Here is a 25,511-nt window from a genome sequence, read left to right as displayed (position 1 = left end):
CAAGGCCTGAACCGTACCTTCACTCTCTCATGGCATTAGCGGGTAGACTTTTGCAGCGCTCCCCTTCATCTGTATTTCCTCTTCCATTCCTATTCATTCTCAGACGCTTTCCGCTCCCTCAACTATTTCCAAAGGCCACAATCTTAAGAGCTGTCCAGTTTCGTGATGCAAGGCCTGAACCGTACCTTCACTCTCTCATGACATTAGCGGGTAGACATTTCCAACACTTTCCATTCCTATCCATTCTCAGACGCTTTCGGCTCCCTCAACTATTTCCAAAGGCCACAATCTTAAAAGCTGTCCAGTTTCGTCATGCAAGACCTAAACCGTATCTTAAATTTCATTCTTTCATTGCATTAGTGGGTAGACTTCTGAAACGCTTCCTTTCATCTGTGTTTCCTATTTCCATTCCTAACCATTATCAGACGCTTTCGGCTCCCTCAACTATTTCCAAAGGCCACAATCTTAAAAGGTGTCCAATTTCGTCATGCAAGACCTAAACCGTATCTTAAATTTCATTCTTTCATTGCATTAGTGGGTAGACTTCTGAAACGCTTCCTTTCATCTGTATTTCCTCTTTCCATTCCTAACCATTATCAGACGCTTTAGGCTCCCACAACTATTTCCAAAGGCCACAATCCTAATAGCTGTCCAGTTTCGTGATGCAAGACCTAAACCGTATTTTCATTCTTTCATTGTATTAGCGGGTAGACTTCTGCAGCGTTCCCCTTCATCTGTATTTCCTCTTTCATTCCTAACCATTCTCAGACGCTTTCACCTCTCACAACTATTTCCAAAGGCCACAATCCTAATAGCTGTCCAGTTTCGTGATGCAAGACCTGACCGTATCTTTACTCTTTCAGGCGTTAGCGGGTAGACTTTTGCAGCGCTTCCTTTCATACGTATTTCCTCTTTCTTTTTCCATTTTCTCTGATAAAAAATGGATAGTCATGAAGTTACCCATTGTACCTGACGCATCGCTCCGAAGTTAAACACTCCAGAAAAAGACTGACTAAAGTACATTTCCAGAGGGTTCTAGGTCCTCCCCGCGGCCCGCCTTCTCTCCTACCGTTGATAAAAGTAAAACCCTCCCGACGCCGCCGCACCGCCCGCCTGTATTTCGCAGCTCTACTCAAGAGAAAGGAGCGTGATTCAATTAGTGCCACTTTGCCTGCGTTAAGGGGCCCAGCAGCGGCACTTGGGTCCAGGGAAGCGGCGGCAATATATGTGAGGCACTGCGATTATTCTTCCTGTGTCTGTAATTCCTCCTCCCTACGACTTGAACGCTTGCAAGAAGAGAGGAACAAGACACCTCTCCACCCGAAATTTCCATGAGCCACTAAAAATATTCTTCCTGTGTCTGTATATTTCCTTCTGCCTATGACTTGAACGCTTGCAAGACGAGGGGAACAAGACACCTCTCCATCCGAAATTTCTATGAGCCACTAAAAACATTCTTCTTGTGTCTGTATTCCCTCCTGCCGGCGACTTGAATGCTTGCCAGAGGGGAGTATCAAGACGCTTCTCCACCCGAAATTGACCTCTTTTCTGGCCACTCATTTTTGTAGGGGTAGTGTTTGGTGGACTTCTGTTTTTTTTACGCCCTTAAGCTGTTTCCAGTAACGTAAAAAAAGTCCCCATATGATTCTGGTCCCTCAAGACACAACACTATACTCTATACACGAGCTTTTTTGTTAGCTTTCTTTCTTGCCCTTTAGCTGCCTCCCTGCCGACGACTTGAACACCTGTAAGAGGGGTGCATCAGTCATCTCTCCTATTGATTCTGGCCCTCTGTTCTGCGATTCTTTCACTATACCCCACACTCTATACACGCGGGCTCTCATGCTTCCTTTCTTTCTTTCTCTTGAGCTGTCTTCATGCCGACGACTTAAACGCCTTCACGAGGGGAGTATCGGAACCCCTTCCCAAATAATTCTGACCCACTGTTTTGTCATTCTTTTACTCTACACTATTTGCATCATTAGTGGTGACGGGTTTTTATATTTCCTCTTATTTTTTTCCCTCGAGCTGCCTCCTTCCCTAAGCCAGTCACGAGAGGCGGCACGAACCTCCTCCGTACGAGCAAAAGAACGCAAGTTATTCCGGTGTCTAGTTGGACCTGGCGCGTGTGAGTGTTGCAATGCCTCTGGAAACAAAAGCTAATCCTTCTATTGACCCCGTATGTACACAGATCTTCGGGCAGGACGCTTTGGGGCTCCGGAATAGCGAGGGACGAACACACACTACCGCGCACTATATGAAACCGCGATAGCGAATGCACGCAGCCCATGGACGTCATTGTATGATTTTGGTGCGCTATTTTGGTGTATGACTTTGGTATATGATTTCAGTAAATGATTTTTGGTGGACACACTATTGACGCGCTATGTGAACCCACTATGTTCAATCCACTCAGTCCATGAACCTTGCTGTATGATTCTCGCTCGTGTAATGGTTCTCAGTGAGTCGTGACATTCTGTGGGTGGTGACGTGACGCAACCCAAAGAGTTCAGTTGCCAGGGGGATCGGAGGAGGGGAGTCTTTCCAAAGTGTTTTGTTCCTCAGCGCGCCTTATATGATATGAGTGCTATATTATCTTAGTCTGGTACCTTCAAGTCGCTTCGTAGCCATAATATTAACACTGAGTTCACAGTCAAGAAGTTCGTATCTGAGCGTTGTACCTGCGGACTTCATCGAATAAAGGAAGGAAATCTTTCTGAAGTGCTCCGTCAGAATGATCGCAGCGCGCCTTATACCATCTCAGCTCAAGTCTAGTATTTCCGCTTCGTAGTCAGAGTAGTAACACAGAGTTCGTGGCTAGGAGGTTCGTATCGGAGACGTTATAGCGACAGACTTCTTTGAATAGAGGAGGGAAGCGTGTCCAGAGTGCCTCCGTCAAGATGATTCGTATAGCGTCTTATATCATCGCGACGCAATATAGTCAAGTATTTTCAAGACCCTTCGTAGCCATCGTAGCAGCCCCTGAGCTCGTAGCCAAAAGGTTGCTATCGAGGCGTTGTAGCTACGAACTTTTTTGCAAGAAGGGAAGTCTTTCTAAAATGCTTCCTTCCCTCTAAACAACCAACACGACCTGTATCATCTTGGTGTTATTCTGGTATTTGCAAGGTGCGTCGTGGCCAGAGAAGTAACACTGAATTCTTAGTTAGAGAGTCGGTATCTGAGACGTTGTAGCGATGAACTTTTTTGCAAGAAGGGAAGTCTTTCTAAAATGCTTCCTTCCCTCTAAATACCCAACGCGACTTCAATCATCTTGGTGTTATTCTGGTATTTTAAAGGCGATTCATAAATTAGTAATAACACGAATTCGTAGCTAAGAAGGTCGTATCTTTTTCTTTAGAGCAAGGGAGGCAGCTTCAAGGCAAATTAAAGAACGAGAGGCCAAAAGAGAAGTCAATTTCGGGTGGAGAGGTGTCTTGATACTCTGCTCTTGAGACACTGTAGCGAGGAACTCCTTTGAAAATATCCCCCTTGGTTCTCCAGCCACCCGCCGGCCGCAGCGACTCACACCGCCTCACCCACGCCCCGCCCCGCTGAGATCAGAACGCCTTTGCCCTCGCCTTCATACTGGTCGCCGCACCAAATTTTACATATCTAGAACAAGTCAATAACAGGAGGCGTTGCAAAGCCTTATCGCCAAACCAACTACTATTACTACTACTACTACCAACACTATGTATATCCAGAACAAGCCAACACTATGTATATCCAGAACAAGCCAACACTATGTATATCCATAACATGCCGACGCTATATACATGTTTCCAAGTCCGGCACTTCAAAACATTTACTCTGCTCTGCGGGCTCAACTTTTCTCACAATCAAATTACTGTCGGGTCGAGTCACAAATAATAGTCCCGGACACAACAACAATAAAAAAATAAAAAATAAATAAAGATTGAAATTCTGGCTGCCTCCTTTTTGTATCGAGTCCACGTATGTCCTCTTTCTTGCACACACACACACACACACACACACACACACACACACACACACACACATCACTCCGCTGGCTCAACTGGTTAGAGCGCTGCTCTGCCAGGCTTCACAGCCAAACAGGTGGAGGTTCGAGCCCCGCTCAGGCCGGATTCTTTCCGTTGACTAGGAGTGGTTACTGTCCCCCCTTGAGCAAGAGTGATGGGGTCTGTGGTGTGTGAGGTCTTGCCAGTACCCAGAGATCGACTATACAAAGAGCTCTTGCTTATGTCGGGAGGGTATCAGCTGGCGATTAAAAGTCCAACTCGTGATCAGGCCGTGGGGATGAATTACACACACACACACACACACACACACACACACACACACACACACACACACACACACACACACGCACACATACAGAGCTTGATAATGACAAAGTTCTCAAATAATAATAATAATAATAATGATAATGATAATGATAATGATAATAATAATAATAATAATAATAATAATAATAATAATAATAATAATAATAATAATAATAATGATAATAACAGGCTAGAAAAGTCACTCTGGACCTCTTCATAAACTAACAAACGTACATGTAGATAGAAGAGTAGAAAAGAGACAGATAGACAGATAGATAGATAGATAGACATAGCTAGACAGATAGATAGACATGTTATAACTCCGAAAAGTTAATAAGCGATTAAACTACAAAGTACGTGTTAATTAAATAAAAAAACGTATATATATATATATATATATATATATATATATATATATATATATATATATATATATATATATATATATATATATATATATGTAAGAATACGTGATTAAGTAACTATTTGCTATACATTAGTTCAATATTGCCAGCCCACTTTTACAGCCGAAGGAGCGAGCCAGTGGGGCCGCATTCTAAATCATTTCGGCGGCCAAGTACACATTTTTGACACGGTTTTCGTAAGGGTTTTGGGCGCTTCCAGAGGTACTTTATGACCCCGGTGGTGGTTTGACTTTTCTTCTGTACCATGAATCTAAAAAAAAAAAAAAGTCATGACAACTCGATTGATCTCCTTTTCAGCCTTCAGAAATAGGGTGGACCGTGGGTGTAAGCGTCTGAGTATACCGAGCCTGGTAGAGGTGTATCGTGGGGGAAGGAACGCGAACCCCGCCACTGATTGCCTCGCGCGGCCCCGAGCACCGCCGCCGGACAGTCTCGTAACAACTTCCAAGGCGGCGGCGTGTAGCGCGAGGGTCTGGGTCTGTAAACTGCTGACTACATTTTGGATGCGTGTACTGGGCGAGACTCGGGCGGGAAGGATAGGAGGGAGAGGGAAAGAATGGAAGGAAAGGTGAGGAAAGGGGGTAGCAGGAAGGAAGGGAAGGAAAGGAAAGGGGAGAGAAGGAAGGAAGGGAAGGGAAGGAAAGATGATAGAAAGAAGGAAGGGAAGGGAAGGAAAGGAAAGATGATAGAAAGAAGGAAGGGAATGGAAGAAGCGGGGGTAGAGGGGGAAAAGTGGAAGGAAAGGTGAGGAAAGGGGGTAGAAGGAAGGAAGGAAGGGAAGGGAAGGAAAGCAGGATGATGGGAGAAAAGAAGGAAGAAATAGGGGAGGCAGGAAGAACGGTTTTTGCGATACTTGTAAGAAACAGATATAATTGCTTTGTGGCGAATATGATGATTTGGTAACACTGTTGTTGGCGCTGTTACGTGGCGGTGTGTGGCGGCCAGTTATGGAGTATTTGTATTCGGTATTCGTATCCGAATATATTCAAATGCCGTATTTGGATGTATTCGTATCCGAATAATTATTGATAGAAATCACATATACTCATTCGTATTCGAATGCAAGGGAAAAGTATTCGTATTTGCGAATAATCTGACGAATACTTCAAAATCTATTATCAGAAATAGCAGCCATTGTTCCTTTCAACTCCAGCCTCCTGGGCGGACGTGTAATGGTGGTGCATAGTACAGGGCCATGAGCTCATTTATCTGCTGCATAACTCTAAAACAGCGTTTTACTCAGTTGCTGGCTGTCGTGGGTTTGAAGTTACCCATAAATTAATCTAGCCTAACAAATGAACAAAGTTACCATTTGTCTTTACTCAGAAACTCATCTATGCTTCCCTACTAAGGAGACACTCTATACGTATAGCAAAGTGAAGGCTTTCCTTGTTAATTTAGGCTCTAGGTTTCTGGCTATCATGTGTTTGATAATTCCCTAAACTTAACCTAACCTAACAAAACCCCGAACAGTTACCACACGTCTTGACTCAGGAAAATCAACAATTCTTCCTTATTAAGTGAGACTTTCTATATAACATGATGAGTCCTTCCTTTGTTAATCTGTGCCATAATTTGTCGCCTATCATGTTTTTGAAAATTCTCTAAACTTAAACTAACCTAACAATACCCTGAGCAGTTACTATACGTTTTTACTCAGAAAAATCATATATGCTTCCTCAGTAATGAGACTTATTATCTAACCAAGGAAGGCCTTTCTTGGTTAATTTATGCTACATGTTTCTGGCTATCATGTGTCTGAAGATACCCTAAACTTAACCTAAGCTAACAATACCCCGAGCAGTCACCATATATAGGTCTTGACTCATTAGAATCACATATGCTTCCTTACTAATGAGACTTTCTATATAACACACTAAAGTCTTTCTTTGTCGATTTTTACCTTAAGTTGCTGGCACTCATGTGTTTGAAGATACCCTAAATTTATTCTAACCTAAAAGTACCTGAACTCAGAAAAATCATATTTGCTTCCTTACCAAATAGACTTTCTATAAAACAAAGTGACCTCATTTTTTGTTAATTTACGCCGTAAGTCGCTGGCTGTGGTGTGCTTGAAGTGACCATTAACCTTATCTAACTATAACCCAAAGAGTCACTATATATATGCACTCAGTAAATTCCTCCTTACTAATCAGACTTATTATCTGACACAATGAGCTCTATTCATATACTTGTATGCTTCCTTACTAATGAGACTTTCTCTACAACAAAGTGAGACTATTCTTTGTTCATTTATACAATAAGTTGCTGGCTATCATGTGTTTCAAAATACCCAAAACTTAACCTAACCTATCCTAACAAAACCACGTAGTTACTCTAGGTCTTGACTCAGAAAATTTATATATACTTCCTTAATAATAAGATTTTCTCTACAACAAAGTGAGACTATTCTTTGTTCATTTATACAATAAGTTGCTGGCTATCATGTGTTTCAAAATACCCAAAACTTAACCTAACCTATCCTAACAAAACCACGTAGTTACTCTAGGTCTTGACTCAGAAAATTCATATATGCTTCCTTAATAATAAGACTTTTTATACAACAAAGTGAGGTTATTCTTTGTTGATTTATACCATAGTTTTTTTTTTAGTTTTTTTATTTTATTTTTTATTTTTACGTCGTGGCCTATTGCGCCGGCAGGCTTCTTCCCGGTGGATTCTGATGGTCGGCCCAAGGCTTCTTCCCGGTGGGGCCAGATGGTCGGCCCAGCCCGTTCTAGCGCAGGCGAGTGTTTATAGTGGCGCCATCTTGCATTGGCTCATGCTGCCCTCCCGGAATTCATCTTTAATCCTAGAATCTAGAGTCCGGGTTGACAGGTGGTCTTCTGGAGAGCATGTGGGTAGTTTTAAGCCACTCGGCGGCGGCTGAAAAATCCCAGCTTGGTGGCACCGGGCGGGGATTGAACTCGCGTCGTCCTGAACGCGGCGCCGTCACGCTATCCATTCAGCCACCGCCTCCCCTTACTATCAGTGTCTGAAGATACCCTAACCTAACAAAACCACAAACAGTTGCTCTAAGAAAAATCATATATACTTCCTAAAGAATGAGACATTATTATTTGACTGAGTGAGGTCATTCTTTGTCATTTTCTGCAACAAGTTGTGGCCGATCATGTGTTTGAAGACGCCTTAAACTTAACCAAACCTAACAAAACTCGTAACAATTGCCATACGTCAGTCCTCAGAGAAATCACATATGCTTCTTTACTCATGACACTTTCAACATAAGAAAGGGAGGTTTTTCCTTTGTTGATTTATGCTACAAGTTGTTGGCTGTCATGCGTGTGAAGATGCCCTGAACTTAACCCAACCTACGACTGCCGTATATGGGTGTATTCGTATTTGAATAATTATTGATAGAAATTAAGAAGCATTCGTATTTGCCTTCGAATTAAAACCATTTCAGTGCATTCGAATTCGTATTCGTTGGAATTTGAAGAAATCGTATTCGAATGTACAACTCTTGTATTCACTCCATCCCTGGTGGCGGGAGGGTCTGGGGCTGTAAAATAGTGACTGCTTCTAACGTGGCGGCGCGTGGCGGGGGCGTCAGTACTGTATGTAAGGGTGTCTAGAGATGTACTGAAGATGCTGGCTAGACTAACCAACTAACAGGGAGCATACTACAGGAGGTGCGTCGCTTCACTCACCACCCGACTCTACCCTAGACAGTTAACCCTTCCCATTCTATACCCTGTCAAAGATCGGCTGACTTGCCCCAGCCATGAGTTACGTGGGCGTCCCCTTGGCCTCCTCCACTCGGGGTTGTCTCGTACAGACAACCCCGCGGGCAGGATCGCACCCCTGCCTCACTCCTGAATTAACAGGGAAGTAGCCGGAAATGCCTCCCCCACACTTCACAGCACTCCCAGTCCCAGAGAAAAGGCGCAGCAATGCTATCTCTGCTCTCATAAAACGCGTGAAAAAAATAACAGGGAAGAAGCCGAAAACGTCTCCCCTACACTTCACAGCGCTCTCACTCCCAGAGCAAAAGTCTGGCAAGAGGATCAGCAATCCTATCTCTACTCCTCATAGAAGACGTGAGAAAAATATCTGTGCCCCTGGCGATTCTACACAACACTTACGGTATTACTTGTTGACCTGTAAGTTGGCGCTGTATAGTATGCGAACCGGAGAGGAGGAGGGGAAGCAGCGGCCGGGAAGAGAGCGGTCAGAGGAGAGGGTCTGGAGAAGAGTGGGCGGGGCGGGGAGAGGGTCAGGGCTGAGACAGAAGGGGGAAGAGACGGAAGAGGGAGAGGGAGATAAAAGGCAGAGGGGGAGGAGGGAGAATGGGAGGGAAGAGAGAGGAAAAAGACGGGGGGGGAGGGAGAAGGGGAGGGAAGGAGGGGGAGGAAAGGGAAGTATAAGACAGAGGGAATGGAGGGAGGGAGGGAGGGCGAGGGTGAAGGGACGGACACACACACACACACACACACACACACACACGCATACATTACCGTTAATCTCCCATCGTTAGCGTCGCGGGTCTGTTGTTCGCCTCTTTTAGTGTCCATCAAGAATTTCAATCCCAGACGATCGAGTTTTTTTTTTTATAGTAAGGGAAGCAATTCAAGGGAAAAAGAAATACAAGTGAGGAAAAAAAGAAGCCCGCTAATCGCTGCCCACATAAAAGAGTTGACGGAAGAGTGGCCAGACGAGAGGTGAAAGGGATGAAGGATGAAGATGCTGGTTAACTCTTGCATGACTGGTTTGGATAAATGATTGTTTTCCGAGAGCGTTCGTTGTTAAAAGCTCGTAATCACACCGCAGCCTCTTCCTTTCTGTTGGCTGAGGCGGTGGTTGGCGCGGCGTACAAGAAGACAGGTGTTCGGGTCCCGCCCCCCGCGACAAACAGCTGGCAATTTTTCAGTCACCGCCGCGTGGCCACAGACTACCCACATGCTGTCCAGAACACCCATCAACCCGGACTCTTGATCCTCTCTCAAAGTGAATCAATGATAAGCTTCGGGGAGCAGAATGGGCCTAGCAAGATGGCGCCACTATAAACACTTGCCTGAGCCACAACGGGCTTGGGACGACTTGTAACATTAAACTGATGCCCTTCTTGAACCAGATTATTATATGGCCAAACGTGACCATATGATGCGTTAATACTGTGTGTGTGTGTGTGTGTGTGTGTGTGTGTGTGTGTGTGTGTGTGAAAACGTGTACGCCTGTGTGTGTCTGTAGCTTTCCAATGGCTATACACACACACACACACACACACACACACACACACACACACACCCACACACACACACGCACAAACACACAGGTACCAATGGATGCGGCTAAACCAACACAGTTCAGTGGGTGCGGGGAGGGGGGGTGAGGGGGGAGAGGGGGAGGGGTGGGAGGGCAAGGGAGGATCAGGGATGAAGGATGATAAGGATATCGGGAGGAAGGGAAGGAAGAAAGGAAGGAAAGGAGGAAGGAAGGAAGGAAGGAAGGAAGTATGGGAGGAAGGAAAGGAGAGAGAGAGAGAGAGAGAGAGAGAGAGAGAGAGAGAGAGAGAGAGAGAGAGAGAGAGAGAGAGAGAGAGAGAGAGAGAGAGAGAGAGAGAGAGAGAGAGAGAGAGAGAGAGAGAGAGAGAGAGAGAGAGAGAGAGAGAGAGAGAGAGAGAGAGAGAGAGGAAGGAAGGAACCAGAGTAAGGCTACAAATAAGAAAGGTAAGACAAAGCAAACAAAGGAAAGTAAACAAAGCAAGATTAAGTAAAGATTGGGAAGGAAAGGAAGACGAGAAAGTGTGTGTGTGTGTGTGTGTGTGTGTGTGTGTGTGTGTGTGTGTGTGGGTGTGGGTGTGTGTGTGTGTGTGTGTGTGTGTGTGTGTGTGTGTGTGTGTGTGTGTGTGTGTGTGTGTGTGTGTGTGTGTGTGTGTGTGTGGGTGTGTGTGTGTGTGTGTGGGTGTGTGTGTGTGTGTGTGTGTGTGTGTGTTTGGAGGGGGGGGGAAGGGAAAGGAAGGGAAGGGAAGGGAAGGAAGGGGAAGGGAGAACAGAAAGGAAAGGTAAAGAAAAAGAGGGGAGAATGGAGGACTTAAACTGGAAGGGAAGGGAAGGGGAACGGAGAGTAAAGGGAAGGGAAGTTAAGGGGAAGAAGGGTAGGAATGGGGAAGAAGGGAGGAGGATTTATGAGAGGGAAGAGAAGAGGAAGGGAGGAAAATGAGATATGAAGGAAAGGGAAGGAAGGGAGAAGAAGCATAGGAAGAGAGAGCAAGGAAGGATAGGAAGGGAGAGTTAAGGGATGGGAGAGAAGGAAGGGGAGACGAGGTGAGAGTAAGAGGGAAGGGAAGGAAGGGAAGGGAAGAGAAGGAAAGAGAGGAGTTTGGGAGGGGAAGGAATAGTTAGGGAGAGAGAGAAAGAGGAAAGGTAAGGTAAGGAAAAAGGGAAGGGAAGGGAAGGGAAGGGAAGGGAAGGAAAGGCAAGGGAAGGGAAGGAAAGGGAAGGGAAAGGAAGACAAGGGAAGAGAAGGGAAGGAATAGTCAGAGAGAGGGAAAGAGGGAAGGTAAGGAAAGGAAAGAGGAAAGGGAAGGGAAGGGAAGGGAAGAGGAGGGAAGGCAAGGCAAGGAAGGGAGCAGAGCGGGCACACGGGCTAGCTGGTTGAGTGGTCAGAGCGATGATGCGTTGGGCGATGGAGCTCCCGCGGCCCATCACTCCGCTGTCCGCCCGCTAACAATGAGGCGGAGGAAAGATGCTGCGGGTACCTCATCGTAAGGGAGGGACAGAGGGGCACAGAGGGACGGGAAGGAAGGAGACACCAAAGGGACCTCATCGTAAGGGAGGGACAGAGGGGCACAGAGGGACGGGGAGGAAAGAGACACCAAAGTGACCTCATCGTAAGGGAGGGACAGAGGGGCACAGAGGGACGGGAAGGAAGGAGAGACCAAAGTGACCTCATCGTAAGGGAGGGACAGAGGGGCACAGAGGGACGGGAAGGAAGGAGAGACCAAAGGGACCTCATCGTAAGGGAGGGACAGAGGGGCACAGAGGGACGGGAAGGAAGGAGACACCAAAGGGACCTCATCGTAAGGGAGGGACAGAGGGGCACAGAGGGACGGGAAGGAAGGAAGAACACCAAAGGGACCTCATCGTAAGGGAGGGACCGAGGGGCACAGAGGGACGGGAAGGAAGGAAGAACACCAAAGGGATATCATCGTAAGGGAGGGACCGAGGGGCACAGAGGGACGGGAAGGAAGGAAGAACACCAAAGGGATATCATCGTAAGGGAGGGACCGAGGGGCACAGAGGGACGGGAAGGAAGGAAGAACACCAAAGGGATATCATCGTAAGGAAGAGGCAGAGAGGAAGGGAGGGAAAGGAAGGAGACAGATGGGAAGGGAATGGCCCGGCACATTTACCCTACACGGCCCTGGGATAATGTTCTGAGGTATTGGAACTCGCCGATAGGTACAGAGAAGGTGATAGGGGAGCGGGAAACGGTTGTGCTGAGTGAGGTTGTGATGTTAAGGGTTATGGCTCGATAGACACTGATAGAAGTGCGTGTACTAGCAATAGGAGCAGAGTGAAAGAGACTAATACTAAAATGGGGGAAAAAAGGGAGAAAAAGAGCTGAATAGGTAACATTGAATAAGAAACGTATGAAAAAATGAAGCTATAGATACGTGTGTACTTCTAAAATAGTGATAGAAACATCGCTGGAGACGTAACGTTGTGTAAGACTGTGATGGGAGGAGAATGAAGCCATAGACACTAGATATGTATCTGTTGATAACATAGGGAAAGGAAGAATCAATGATATGTGCCAGTACAAAGGTCGGCATACAGGCAGCGCCACACGTGGCCACTCGGTGAGCTGTCAAAGCCGTACTTTCCATAGAACTCAAGTTATGCACTAGAGTGCGTCTGAGGCTGTCTCCAGGATACAAGGCCTTGGTGCCGCCACCGCTCCGAGCCAACGACTGCACACACTTTACTCCAACCCGATTTCCTGACTCGACTATTTGACATGGAGAAAAACTGAAATCGGGTAGGAGTGAAGTGTGTGCAATTATCGCCTTGTGGCGACGGCGGCATCATGGCCAAGTACCCCTGAGACAGCCTCAAGCGCGCTCTAGTCTATAACTTGAACTCTATGGAAAATTCAGCTTGGAGTTGAGTGGCCACATGAGGCGCTGACTGTACAGCCAATATGGTCCATTCGAGAGGAGCCACTTCCTTCAAACTTGGCAGAAAAGCAGTGCTGCCGATGGAGCCGCAGTGGAAATCATGAATGGAAATTACGAAACATTAAAATTTTCCTCCTCCATATTGGGGGTTAGATAATATACCCACAGACAAGATAATCAGACACACTATATTAACAATGATAATAATAATAATAATAATAATAATAATAATAATAATAATAATAATAATAATAATAATAATAATAATAATAATAATAATAATAATAATAATGATAATAATAATAATAAAAATAATAATAATAATAAGAAGAAGAATTATAATTGCAGCAGTCATAAAATAAACTATTATATTTCTGAAGCCACTCCTTTAACTTAATAGAATGTCTATTGTTAATCCTTTATAGTTTGTTACCACGACTGAACAAATATTACATACTTATAAACAACCTGCCAACTGCTAAGTCGTAATACGTCTGGTCGCCATGGTGGGTTCAAACTTTAAGGTGACTTCTGCTCCTGAGTTTCTCTGAAGAGGTGCTCAGCGTCTGGAGCGTGTGCTATTATCTTCTACAATTATTTGGACGTTTTTAAGTAGGCGGCAGGAGCTGCACAGGTCTCTTAAAGAGCCGCATGCGGCTCCGGAGCTGCAGGTTGCCGACCGCTGTCCTAGTACAAGGCAACAAAGACTGCTATGGTACTTAATGTGCTTAATAATAAACTTGTAACGAATAAGCTATAGGAAGATAATGAATGACGTGCCGTTACAGCCGATCGCTGGGTACGGGCGGGACCTTCACACACCACACACCCCATCCCGCCTGATGAAAGGGGAGAGCCTGACAGAGCAGAGCCTTAGTCCATTGAGCTACCAGAACGGTGTGTTCGTATATGCGTGGCCACCATTCCAATGGGTACTCACATTCCAATTCACCGTGCCGTTCCAATGGACCGTATTGGCTATACAGGCAGCGCTACACGTAGCCACTCGGTGAGCCGTCAAAGCATAGAGTTCAAGTTATAAACTAGAGTGCATCTGAGGCTGGTTTCGGGATACACCGCCTTTTTGCTGTCACCGCTCCAAGCCAACGACTGCACACACTTCACTCCTACCCGATTTCCTGACAAAACATGACGAAGAAAAACTGAGGTCATCATCGTCTTCCAGTCTTTTCGCACTGGGACATATCCTATACCAACATAATCAAAAGTGTGCCAAACCAGGAAGCGTGCTTCAAAATAAATGATTGCGATGTAAAGAAGGCAAGCAATGAGGATGAGAAGCCAAGTATGCAGGAGAAAATGTTTGTGCACCATTTTACTCAACCCTCATTTTCGTATATCTGCTTACTTTACAGTTACACATTTATTCCAGTGCAATGCCGAATTTCCTTATGAAGACGATGCTGATCTCAGTTTTTCTTCATGTCAAATAGTAGTGTCAGGAAATCGGGTAGGGGTGAAGTATGTGTAGCCGTTGGCTTGGAGCGGTGGCGGCACCAAGGCAGTGTATCCCGAAGCCAGCCTCAGACGCACTCTAGTCTATAACTTAACTCTATGGAAAATAGACTTACACCACAAAGAAGAGCAAAAATTATAAAGACGAAATGAAAGACAAAAGTTTGAACGGGCGGAGGAACAGAAGACAGTAAGAACAATATGGAAAAAGACTAAAGGAAGAGAGAAGAGAGAGGGAAAGAGGAAAAGAAACATGAAAGAAAAAAAAGGAAGAATAGAAGATCGGAAGAAAGACAGATGAACGATATGAAAAACAGCAAAGAAAAAAAAGAGAAAAATGAAAAGAAATATGAAAAATAAAAAATAAAATCAAATAAAAAAAATAAAAAGATGCTTATGCTGATATGGATATGATATTGACTAAAGGAAGAGAGAAGAAAGGAAAAGGGGAAAAAGAAAAATAAGAAAGAAAACAAAAATCAAATCAAATCAAGCAAAGAAAAATAAAAAAAAGTGATGTTTATGCTGATGTTTTCGATGGCTTCTTAAGTGAAATTTGATGTGCTCGTCCCGTGGAGATGCACAGAACGAGACAAGGCTCCACGATATGCTTTACAAGAGGTGGTCTGCCCCATAATCTCTTTGTATGTATATTCAGAGTAAGCTTGAGGTTTTTCGTGAGATCTTAAGTGAAATTTGATAACCTAGTCCCGTAGAGTTGCACAGAGCGAGACAAGGCCCTGCGATATGCTATACAAGAGGTGGTTTGCCCATGACTCTTTGCATGTATATCCACAGCTTGTCTGAGGTTTTCGGTGACATCGTAAGTGAAGTTTACCAGCCTTGTCCCGTGGGCCGTGGACCGCTATAAGGACAGCGTATTGGTCACCAACATTGTCACTTTAAATTCCTCTCACGAGCAGCACTTGATATTTATTACACTTCCATTATATTTCCATTGTTATTATTATTATTTTTACTCTTATGAACATTCCTCTTAGTATTATCTTCTATCTACATAGGTATGTATTTAAGCTACATATCATGTATATCTTCAGCACTAGGACTGCAAGTTCTTCCCCAATTAATTAACCGTTTTGTTATTATATTATTATTATTATGATTATATTATTATTATTATTAAGTACCAGACAAGGCCCCACGATATGCTGTACAAGAAGTGGTTTGCATCATCCGGTAGGCTTTCCTGGTGGGGCCTGATGGTCGGCCCCAGCCCGTCATGGCGTAGGCAAGTGTTTCTAGAGGCGCCATCTTGCTTGGTTTATGCTGCCCCCCGGAGCTCATCTTTAATCATCTCTTTAGGGAGAGAATTTAGAGTCCGGGTTGATAGGTGGTTAGGCGGTGGCTGAGTGGTTAGCGTGCCGGCGTCGCGTCCAGGAGGACACAGGTTCGCGCCCCGCCCGGTGCCACAAGGTGGGATTTTTCAGCCACCGCCGAGTGGCCTAAGACTACCCACATGCTGTCCAAAAGACAACCTATCGACCCGGGCTTCAGATTTTCTCTCTAAAAGAGAGAGTCAATAATGAGCTCCGGGCATAAGCTAGAAAGATGGCGCCACTATGAACACTTGCCTGCACCACAACGGGCTGGGGCCGACCATCAGGCCCTACCAAGAAAGCCTAACCAAGCCATAAGCGGAAACGTAAAAATATAAATGTGGGTAGTCTTGGGCCACTCGGCGGCGGTGACAAAAAAAGACCCAGCTTGTGGCGGCGGTCGGGACGTGAACCAGCGACCTCCTGGACGCGGCGCCGGCACGCCAACCACTCCACCACCGCCTCCCGCACACACACTGGATAACTTTTTCTTCGTCTCTTTCGTTGATACAAGGCACAGGAAACAAGGACATTAACATTGCTCTCATACTCCTGAAGGAAACACCGCCATTACATTAGTTTGTCTTGCCAGACCACACCATCCTTCCTTCCTTCCTTCTTTTCTCTAGTTCATTTAATTTTCCTTCTCTCTCTCTCTCTCTCTCTCTCTCTCTCTCTCTCTCTCTCTCTCTCTCTCGTTCCTTCATTCCATCTTCCAGTTCTTTTCTTAATGATTTTTCTTTTTCATCCACTTTTTCATTTTTATTTTCTTTCTTTTCTTTCTTCATTTCCCTTTTTCAATATATTTATCTATCTATCTATCTATCTATCTATCTATCTATCTATCTTTCTGCTCTACTAAATACAGCTACTACTACACTACTATCTATGTATGGTGACTCTGCACTTGTACTGACACTATCATCATCATCATTAGTATCATTATTATCATCTTCATCATCAGATATTACACGTCCAAGATAAAGGCCTTTCCCAGCGTCCTCCATCTCTCTCTGTCTGGTGTTCGTGTGTTCCGTCCTGCTCCCCGCCTCTCCGCCTGGTCCTGTCTGCCCTGATTTTTACAATTTCTTGGTTGCCACTCTGTTACTTTGGTTGTCTATCTATTATTAGTTCTACGCGTGACATGATTCGCCCAAGTCCATTTCCTGGCCTTAATTCTCCTTAGCGTATTTTAACCGTTGTCTGCTCCTTCATCCACGGGGCTCGCTTCCTGTCTCTTCGTGTTACACTCAGTTTTTTCTCCACTTCTCATTACCGCTTCACAGCCTTCCCTCTAGATCTTGAGTGAGGCGCCAAGTGTCTGGACCGCGTGTAGGACTGGTGCATATATATATATATATATATATATATATATATATATATATATATATATATATATATATATATATATATATATATATATATATATATATATATATATATATATATGACGAAACTAACTGTTAGCATTAACAAGAAATCTGTTTGGCTTGAGTAATGTCATGAAATGGATTGGAACAGTGAACCGTGAAATTACGGACAGATCGAAATGTGCGGCGCTGCCAAATGTCCGCCGCCAGATGAACCCGCGGCGGGGGGCGGGGCGGGGGACAGGTGGCGGGGGAGGGGGGAGGCGGCGGGGTGGCGGTGGTCGGGGCACACGCCAGCGCGCCGTCAAGACACATTGGGAAGTGAAAAATCAGTCAGCGGCCACAAGCGAGATAGAAATGTAGGCATTGGTTTTAAATGTCAGATCACTATTTGGTGGTCTGCTCACGCCACGACAGACCAAGGCCAAGACCAAGGGATGAACAATGGTTATGATAGACGGAACATGAAAAAGATATATAAAAGGAAATAAGTGTGTAGTATATATATATATATATATATATATATATATATATATATATATATATATATATATATATATATATATATATATATATATATATATATATATATATATATATATATATATATATACACACACACACACACACACACACACACACACACACACACACACACACACACACACACACAAAACGGGACATGTCTAGTAACCTGGTTGGATATTAATAAGGATTTTCTTACCTTTGTCTCGCCCGTTCCTCTCTTCTGCTGCACTCCGAACTGTCTCCTGCACTGCAAACAAGAAAAGAACGATTAAAACATGAAAACAATCCGCCAAAAGGTCGTTACATGCTTCCCTAAGTGAGAGGTGGCCTTGTTTTTGAGTTGGTAACGAAGAAGAGGAGGCGAGGGTGGTGAGAATGTACTGAAGTGGGTTGTGAACTTGTGACATTATGGTTCTCGATCTGATGGACCAAAGACGGGAAGGAATGGATCATTGGACGGTTTTTGGGCTGGTAAACGCTTCCCTATGTGAGAGTTGACCTTGTTTTTGAGTAGGTGACGAAGAAGAGGAGGTGAGGGTGGCGAGAATGTACTGGTGTGGGTTATAACATTATGGTTGTCGATCTGAGGGACGTAAGGCGGGAAGGGAGGGATTAAAGGAAGGCTTCTAGGTTTTTATTACACAAGGAAGAAGAGAAGGTGAGGGTGGCGAGAATGTACTGATGTGGGTTATAACATTATGATTCTCGATCTGAGGGACGAAAGACGGGAAAGAATGGATCAAGGGATGGTTTCTGAGCTGGTAAACGTCTCTTGAGGTGAGCGTTAGCCTTGTTTTTGAGTAGGTAAGGATGAGTATGTGAGGGTCGTGAGGAATGTATTGGAGTGGGTTATAACTTGTAAATATAGATCAGAGGGGCGTAAGGCGGGAAGGAATGGATCAAGGGATGGGCACTAGGCTGGTAAACGCTTCCCTAGGTGAGCGTTAGCCTTGTTTTCGAGTAGGTAAGGATGAGTAGGTGAGGGTGGTGAGGAATGTATTGGAGTGGGTTATAACATTATGGTTCTAGATCTGAGGGACGTAAGGCGGGAAGGAATGGATTAAGGGATGGTTTCTGGGCTGGTAAACGCTTCACTAGGTGAGATTAAGCCTTGCGTTTTGAGTAGGTAAAGAAGAAGAGAAGTTGAGGAATGAGTGAGGAATGTACTACAGGCGGGTTATGACTTTATGGTTGTCGATCTGAGGAATACACGGCTGGAAGGGATGCCTCGACGAAGGGGTTCTGCGGGAGTGACATTATCTTTTTCAACTGGTAAAGAGGAGACATTGAAGGTAGTATAAGAGAAAGAACTACGCACAACTCCACACCTACTCAGCTTGTTCCACTCATCCACCACTCTGTTCGTTAGCCAGTTCTTGCCTATTTCTTTTTTAAGGTTGAATTTATCGAGCTTACACCCATGACTGCGCCCTCTCATATCAGTTTTTAATATTAGCCCTTCATTTAGATCGCCCTTGTTCGTCCCATCGGTCCATTTAAATACCTCAAGCAAGTACTCAAGCAGTCTACGAATTTCCAAGGAGTGCTAGTGAAGTCGCGTAAGTCTGTCCCTGTTCGGCAAGTTCCTAAGTCCGTGAGCCATTTTCGTCATGTGCCTGTTCATCCATATCCCATCCTCTGTCTATCTGTGTCTATTTTATCTTCCATTCTCTCTATGTCTGTCTGTCTGTCTGTGTCGTTTTTTGTCTCATTCTCACATTTTCTGTTTGTTTTCTTCCTTAATCATTCTCGCATTCTCTCTCTCTCTCTCTCTCTCTCTCTCTCTTATCTCTTTATTTATATTTATCCATAATTTAATCTATTATTTCACGTAAGAGAATAAGCGAAGGGTTTCTGGGCCGGTAAATGCTTCAGAACCTCAAAGTCGGCCTCGTCTGACCCAATATCAACACTCATGCAAAGACCGGCTGTGCATGTTGTTCTTGATATACAGTCAGGAGGGAGACACACTTAACTACTTATGATACTTAAACCTACTCTTGTGATCCTGTATATATTCCATACTTAACTTAACCCAATATCAACACTCATGCAAAAAAACCGGCTGTGGATGTTGTTCTTAATATACAGTCAGGAGGGAGACACACTTAACTACTTACGATCCTTAAACCTACTTTGTGATCCTGTATATATTCCTTACTTAACTTAACCTTCTGGCATTCCACGAGATTATCCCCGGCGAGTAGATTTTTTGCCGCGACTCACCTGCAACCCGCCAACACATTCTATACGTTTGTCTTTGCCTGGTGCTCTTAAACGCCTCCTCTCATACGCCTGTCTCGCCTCATGTTCTAATACGCCTGTCTTCGCGTGGTGGGCGTTGTGGCCGTGTCCAGTGAGCCGCGCATGGCAAAGACTAACATATGCAACAGATAAACACCAGCTTGTCAGGACTTAAAGGCTGTGTATGTGTATGTGTGTGTGTGTGTGTGTGTGTGTGTGTGTGTGTGTGTGTGTGTGTGTGTAGTTTTAGTTTGCAAGCTTTGTGTGATATTCGTGTTGTCCCCTCTCTCTCTCTCTCTCTCTCTCTCTCTCTCTCTCTCTCTCTCTCTCTCTCTCTCTCTCGCCATTTTTATGCAAATTATCTTAAACTCCTAAATGATCTTCTCTTAAACAACCTCTGAATTTCAACGTTACCTTTGCATTGCGCTTTCTGCTTGTGTAATTTGTGAAGCGGAGGATCGTGACAACTTTGGAGGAGTGGGACATCTTAGCTTTTTGTCTTATACTCGTGTGGGGGGTGGGGGGAGGGGGGATATGTGTGTGTGTTGTGTGTGTGTGTATTATTTTGCGAGTTCTGGCTATCACAAAGGAAGTCAAATGTGCAATCTTCAGGAAAAAGAGACAGACTAACAGACACAGACAGACTGAAAGATAGACAGAGACAGACAGACAGACAGACAGACATAATATGATAATGAAAAAGAGAAAACAGAGAGAATGAGAAAGAAGAAAAAAAAGACAGACAAACAGACAGAGAATGAGAAAGAAGAACATAGATAGACAGACAGATAATGAGATTGAGAAAGAAGAACAGATAGACAGACAGACAGAGAATGAGATTGAGAAAGAAAAACAGATAGACAGACAGACAGTGAATATGACAGAAGAAAAAACAGACAGAAAAAAATGAAAGACTAAAGACAAACAGGGAGAGAGAAATGTCAAAGAAAAAACAGACACAGAGAGACAGACAAATAAAAGAGAATAAGAAAAAGAAGAAGAAAAAAAACAGGTAGACAGACGGAGAATATGAGAAATAAGAGAAAGGAAAAGAAAGAAAAAACAAAAAAATGAGAAACAAAAATCATACAAAGAAAAAGAAAGAGAGGCAGAGATGGTACACACACAAGCACAAGCCGGTCATTGTCAATAGAGACGCATCAGAATAACAAAGAATAACCAAACGAGAGAGCCCGAGAACAGAGGCAGACGCTGTACTAATGGAGGCATTGTCCGGGGCAAGATTAGCAGCAGCAGCACGGCGCCTCGCCCTCCCCCTCACACCCTGATAAGAGACGGACAACACTGGGGCTTGGAGACTTGTATACGCGGCTCTTGGGGAGGTTTCAAGACCCTGAGAGCGCCTTTGTTTGGGGTCACTACCTTTCACCCAAGCCTTAAGAGCAGCCTCCTCCCTCACACCCAAATAAGAAATGGACAACACTGGGGCTTGGAGACTTGTATACGCGACTCTTGGGAAGGTTTCAAGACCCTGAGAGCGCCTTTGTTTGGGGTCACGGCCTTACACGTCAGCCCTTTAGAGCAGCCTCCTCCTTACACCCAAATAAGAATGGACAACACTGAGGCTTGGAGACTTGTATACACGACTCTTGGGAAGGTTTCAAGACACTGAGGGCGCCTTTGTTTGGGGTCACGGCCTTACACCCAACCCTTAACAGCAGCCTCCTCCCTCACACCCACATAAGAGACGGACAACACTTGGGATAGAGACTTGTATACGCGACTCTTGGGAAGGTTTGAAGACCCTGAGAGCGCCTTTGTTTGGGGTCACGGCCTTACACCCAACCCTTAACAGCAGCCTCCTCCCTCACACCCACATAAGAGACGGACAACACTTGGGATAGAGACTTGTATACGCGACTCTTGGGAAGGTTTGAAGACCCTGAGAGCGCCTTTGTTTGGGGTCACGGCCTTACACCCAACCCTTAACAGCAGCCTCCTCCCTTACACCCAAATAAGAATGGACAACACTGGGACTTACAGACTTGTATACGTAACTCTTGAGAAGGTTTCAAGACCCTGAGAGCGTCTTTGTTTGGGGTCACTGCCTTGCACGTCTCCCTTCTTGACGCTCCTCCATCACACCAAAATAAGAGAAGAATAACACAGAGACTTACAGACTTGTATATGCGATTCTTGGTAGCGTTTGAAGACCCTGAGAGCGCCTTTGTTTGGGTTCACGGCCTTACATGTCAAACCTTTAGAGCAGCCTCCTCCTTACACCCAAAAAAGAATGGACAACACTGGACTTTAAGAGACTCCTGGGAAGGTTTCAATACCCTGAGAGCGCCTTTGTTTGGGGTCACTGCCTTACATGTCAACCCATTAAAAAGTCTCCTTCTCTCTGACAAACAAATTAAATAGTTACCCTGATAAGACGGACAACACACTGGGCTTAGAGTCTTGTATACGAGACTCGTTGGAAGGTTTCCAGACACTGGGAGCGCCTTTGTTTGGGGTCACTACCTTACACGTCAACAGCTAGAGCCCTAACAAGAGATAGCCAACATTTACAGACTCTTAGAGAGGACTTGGAGAGGACTTAAAGCATTCTTTTTCACACCCTTTTTTTTTTCTCTCTCCCTATCTCCCTATCTCTATATCTCTTTTTCTACCTCCATCGCATATAGGGTTTGCATGGTCTGAGGTTCTATGTATGCTATGTAAATCTCTCTCCATGCCCGCAGCTCCCCGTTCAAGATGTCAAGCACGAGCTGGTGTGGACGCGTGGGCCTGGTGACAGCTGGTGGCCTGCTCCTTCTCCTCCTCCTGGCGGCGCACGCTCAAGCCGGGCCCGTCGTTAAAAGGGTAAGATGAGGGAACACACCGCCGGCAGCTAGTAGAATAGAGGAGTGTGGCCACCTTCATCACAGGCGTTATGTTGTTACCAAATGAGACACGCGAAATTCAAACTGATGCTGATACAATGGTGTTCTTGTGCTCTGGGTCTCGTCAGGATCTCAAAGAAATACCCAGAGCCGAATAAAACATTGTAGCAGCATCAATGTAAACTTAGCGCTGCTCTTTTGTTAACAACATGGCGCCTGTGACGGAGGCGGCCACACTTTCTTAGTCTACGGCTCTGGTATTACAAAGGAGCGGGTGCAGGAAACGATCGTCACAGCCATACCAACTCAGCACTAAAACGGGTTTGTTCTTGCAGGATGTGGACAGTCTATTCGACGGGAAGATGAAGCGCCCCTTCTGCAACGCCTTCACAGGTACGCTGCACGAGTCCAGTCTGTCCATGCGTGTGGTGAAGCATCGAGGTCACCCGAAGCTTCCCGTACATATGTCCCTCTTAATATTTTCTTACATATCAATCTATCTGTCTAACTAACTATCTATCTGTTTAAATAATTATCTATTTGTCTAACTAACTATCTATCTGTTTAACTAACTATCTATCTGTCTAACTAACTACATGGCCATCAATTTTTCCATCTTTATTTATCTATTAATATCTCCATCTCTCTATCTGTGGGCGTGAGAGAGACTTAGGAGTCCTAGTGAGCGCTGAACTCCGTCCTAGGGCTCAATGCATTCAGGCTAAAAATCGGGCAAACAGAGTACTGGGTTTCATCTCAAGGAGCGTAAGCAATAGGAGCGCTGAAGTCATCCTCAAACTTTACTTAGCACTAGTTAGACCTCATCTCGAATATGCAGTTCAGTTCTGGTCCCCCTATTATAGAATGGATATCATGATGTTAGAATCTGTACAGAGGAGGATGACAAAGATGATTCAGGGGGTGAGAAACTTGCCTTATGAAGACAGGCTGAAGCAGTTAAATCTACACTCGCTAGAAAGGCGAAGGTTGCGAGGAGACTTGATCGAAGTCTATAAATGGATGAAGGGATTTAATAAAGGGGATGTCAATAAGATTTTGATAGTAAAAGAGCCAGGTAGGACGCGTAGCAAAAATTTTAAGTTAGACAAATTCAGATTCAACAAAGACATAGGCAATAATTGGTTCACCAATAGAGTGGTGGACGAATGGAACAGGCTTGGGGGCCATGTTGTGGGTGCCAATACCATAGATACATTCAAGAAGAGGTTAGATAAAGTCATGGATGGTGAGGTAAGGTGGGGTTGAGTGTACAGGAGCTGCCTTGTAAAGGCCAACCGGTCTCTTGCAGACTCCTTACGTTCTTATGTTCTTATGTTCTTATCTTCTTATATCTACCTATCTATTTCCATCGGTCTATCCACCTACCAATCCATCTCTCCCTCCCTCACCGCCGGTCCTCCTCCTGCAGGGTGCGGTAAGAAGCGGTCTGACCCGGAGCTGGACGGCCTGGCTTCCGGCTCGGAGCTCAACGGCCTGGCTAAACACGTGCTGGCCGAGGCCAAGTTATGGGAGCAGCTCCAGAACAAGGTAACCGTGTTGGGTATTGCTTGTGAGTATAGGGTAGACGTGTGGCTTGGTTGTTACGTGTATTACTTTGGTGCACTACTACTACTACTACTACTAATAATAATAATAATAATAATAACAACAACAATAATAATAACAATAATAATAACAGTAACAATAACAATAACAATAATAATAATAATAATAATAATAATAATAATAATAATAATAATAAAAATAAAGAGAAGAAGAAGAAGAAGAAGAAGAAAATTAGCTATTAAAACACTTACTTCTAGCTGTTACTACTACAAATGCCACCACCACCACCACCACCACTACTACTACTACTATTATTACTACTACTACTATTACTACTACTGCTACTGCAACTACTACCACCCCCACCACTATTACTACTACTTTCACTGTCTCTATAATTACTACGAGTATTCTATACATCTATTTACACTTTTTTCCCGTTGTTGACATTAAAGGAAGCAGCTCAAGGGCAAAAGTATAAAACCGAAACAAGTCCGCCAAGCCCTGCTCTTATAAGAGTGAATGGGACAGAGGCCAGAAGAGGGTCAATTTCGGATGGAGAGGTGTCTTCATGCTCCCCTCTATTTATTATCATGTATCAATTTATTCATTCCCTTTACTGAATTGCCTATTTCTTCATTTATCTCTATATGTTATCTATTTATAGATATTCAGTGATCTATCTCTCTGTTTATCTATCCATTATTGTCCCCAGATGGAAGCCCTGCGTCTCCTCAACTCTCGCCTGGACAGCCGCCCCATGTTGAGAAGGAAGCGATCCCTCAGCCAGCCGGAGCACGCAAACCCCGACGCCGCCCTCGACGACAAGGCAAGTGTGTGGCTGGGCGGTTGTTACACTACCGAGGTGGCGGTTCAGTGGTAACACAACAACAACACGGGTTATATTTTGTTTTGATCAGCCTGGGCGCCGCACGCTGAGGGGCGGTGCCCGGCTTCTTGGGCCAAGAAAATGTTATTTTTTAATTGTCTTTTCCACCGTACGTCCAACTGGCCATTTTTCTCATCTTCCGCTCTCCCACTCTTCCGCACGACTCAAAGGAATAAAAGGTTGTCACTTAAATTTCTGCACATGTTTTCGGCAAGGCACTGCACAGCCGCCACCCGTTTCCGTACCAGACAACAATGCAGGCATACACGGAGTCACGCAAAACCACTCTTAACCGATTCCTTAACTTTGACCCTTGTGTACAGCCATTTGGGGAGTGTTCACAAAGGTCTTCTTGATGCAGAGGTTAGCGTGCCTAA

At 44.7% G+C, this 25,511-nt stretch overlaps 1 protein-coding gene across 1 annotated transcript in view; it reads left to right on the top strand.

The window, feature by feature from the left end:
• LOC127002022 (uncharacterized) overlaps positions 1-25,143 on the top strand; it is a 30,782-nt gene extending 5,639 nt beyond the window's left edge. The window contains exons 2-5 of the mRNA XM_050867342.1: positions 22,539-22,659; positions 23,015-23,072; positions 24,109-24,227; positions 24,961-25,143. Coding sequence (XP_050723299.1) covers positions 22,539-22,659; positions 23,015-23,072; positions 24,109-24,227; positions 24,961-25,128 — 466 coding nt within the window. The 3' untranslated portion in view covers positions 25,129-25,143. The remainder of the gene's footprint in view (positions 1-22,538; positions 22,660-23,014; positions 23,073-24,108; positions 24,228-24,960) is intronic.
• Positions 25,144-25,511: the final 368 nt, after the last annotated feature.

Source organism: Eriocheir sinensis, chromosome 22 (genome assembly GCF_024679095.1).
Source record: "Eriocheir sinensis breed Jianghai 21 chromosome 22, ASM2467909v1, whole genome shotgun sequence".
NCBI lineage: Eukaryota > Metazoa > Arthropoda > Malacostraca > Decapoda > Varunidae > Eriocheir > Eriocheir sinensis.
Note: the sequence above shows the minus strand (reverse complement) of the source record. Positions and strands in the feature narration are given on the sequence as shown.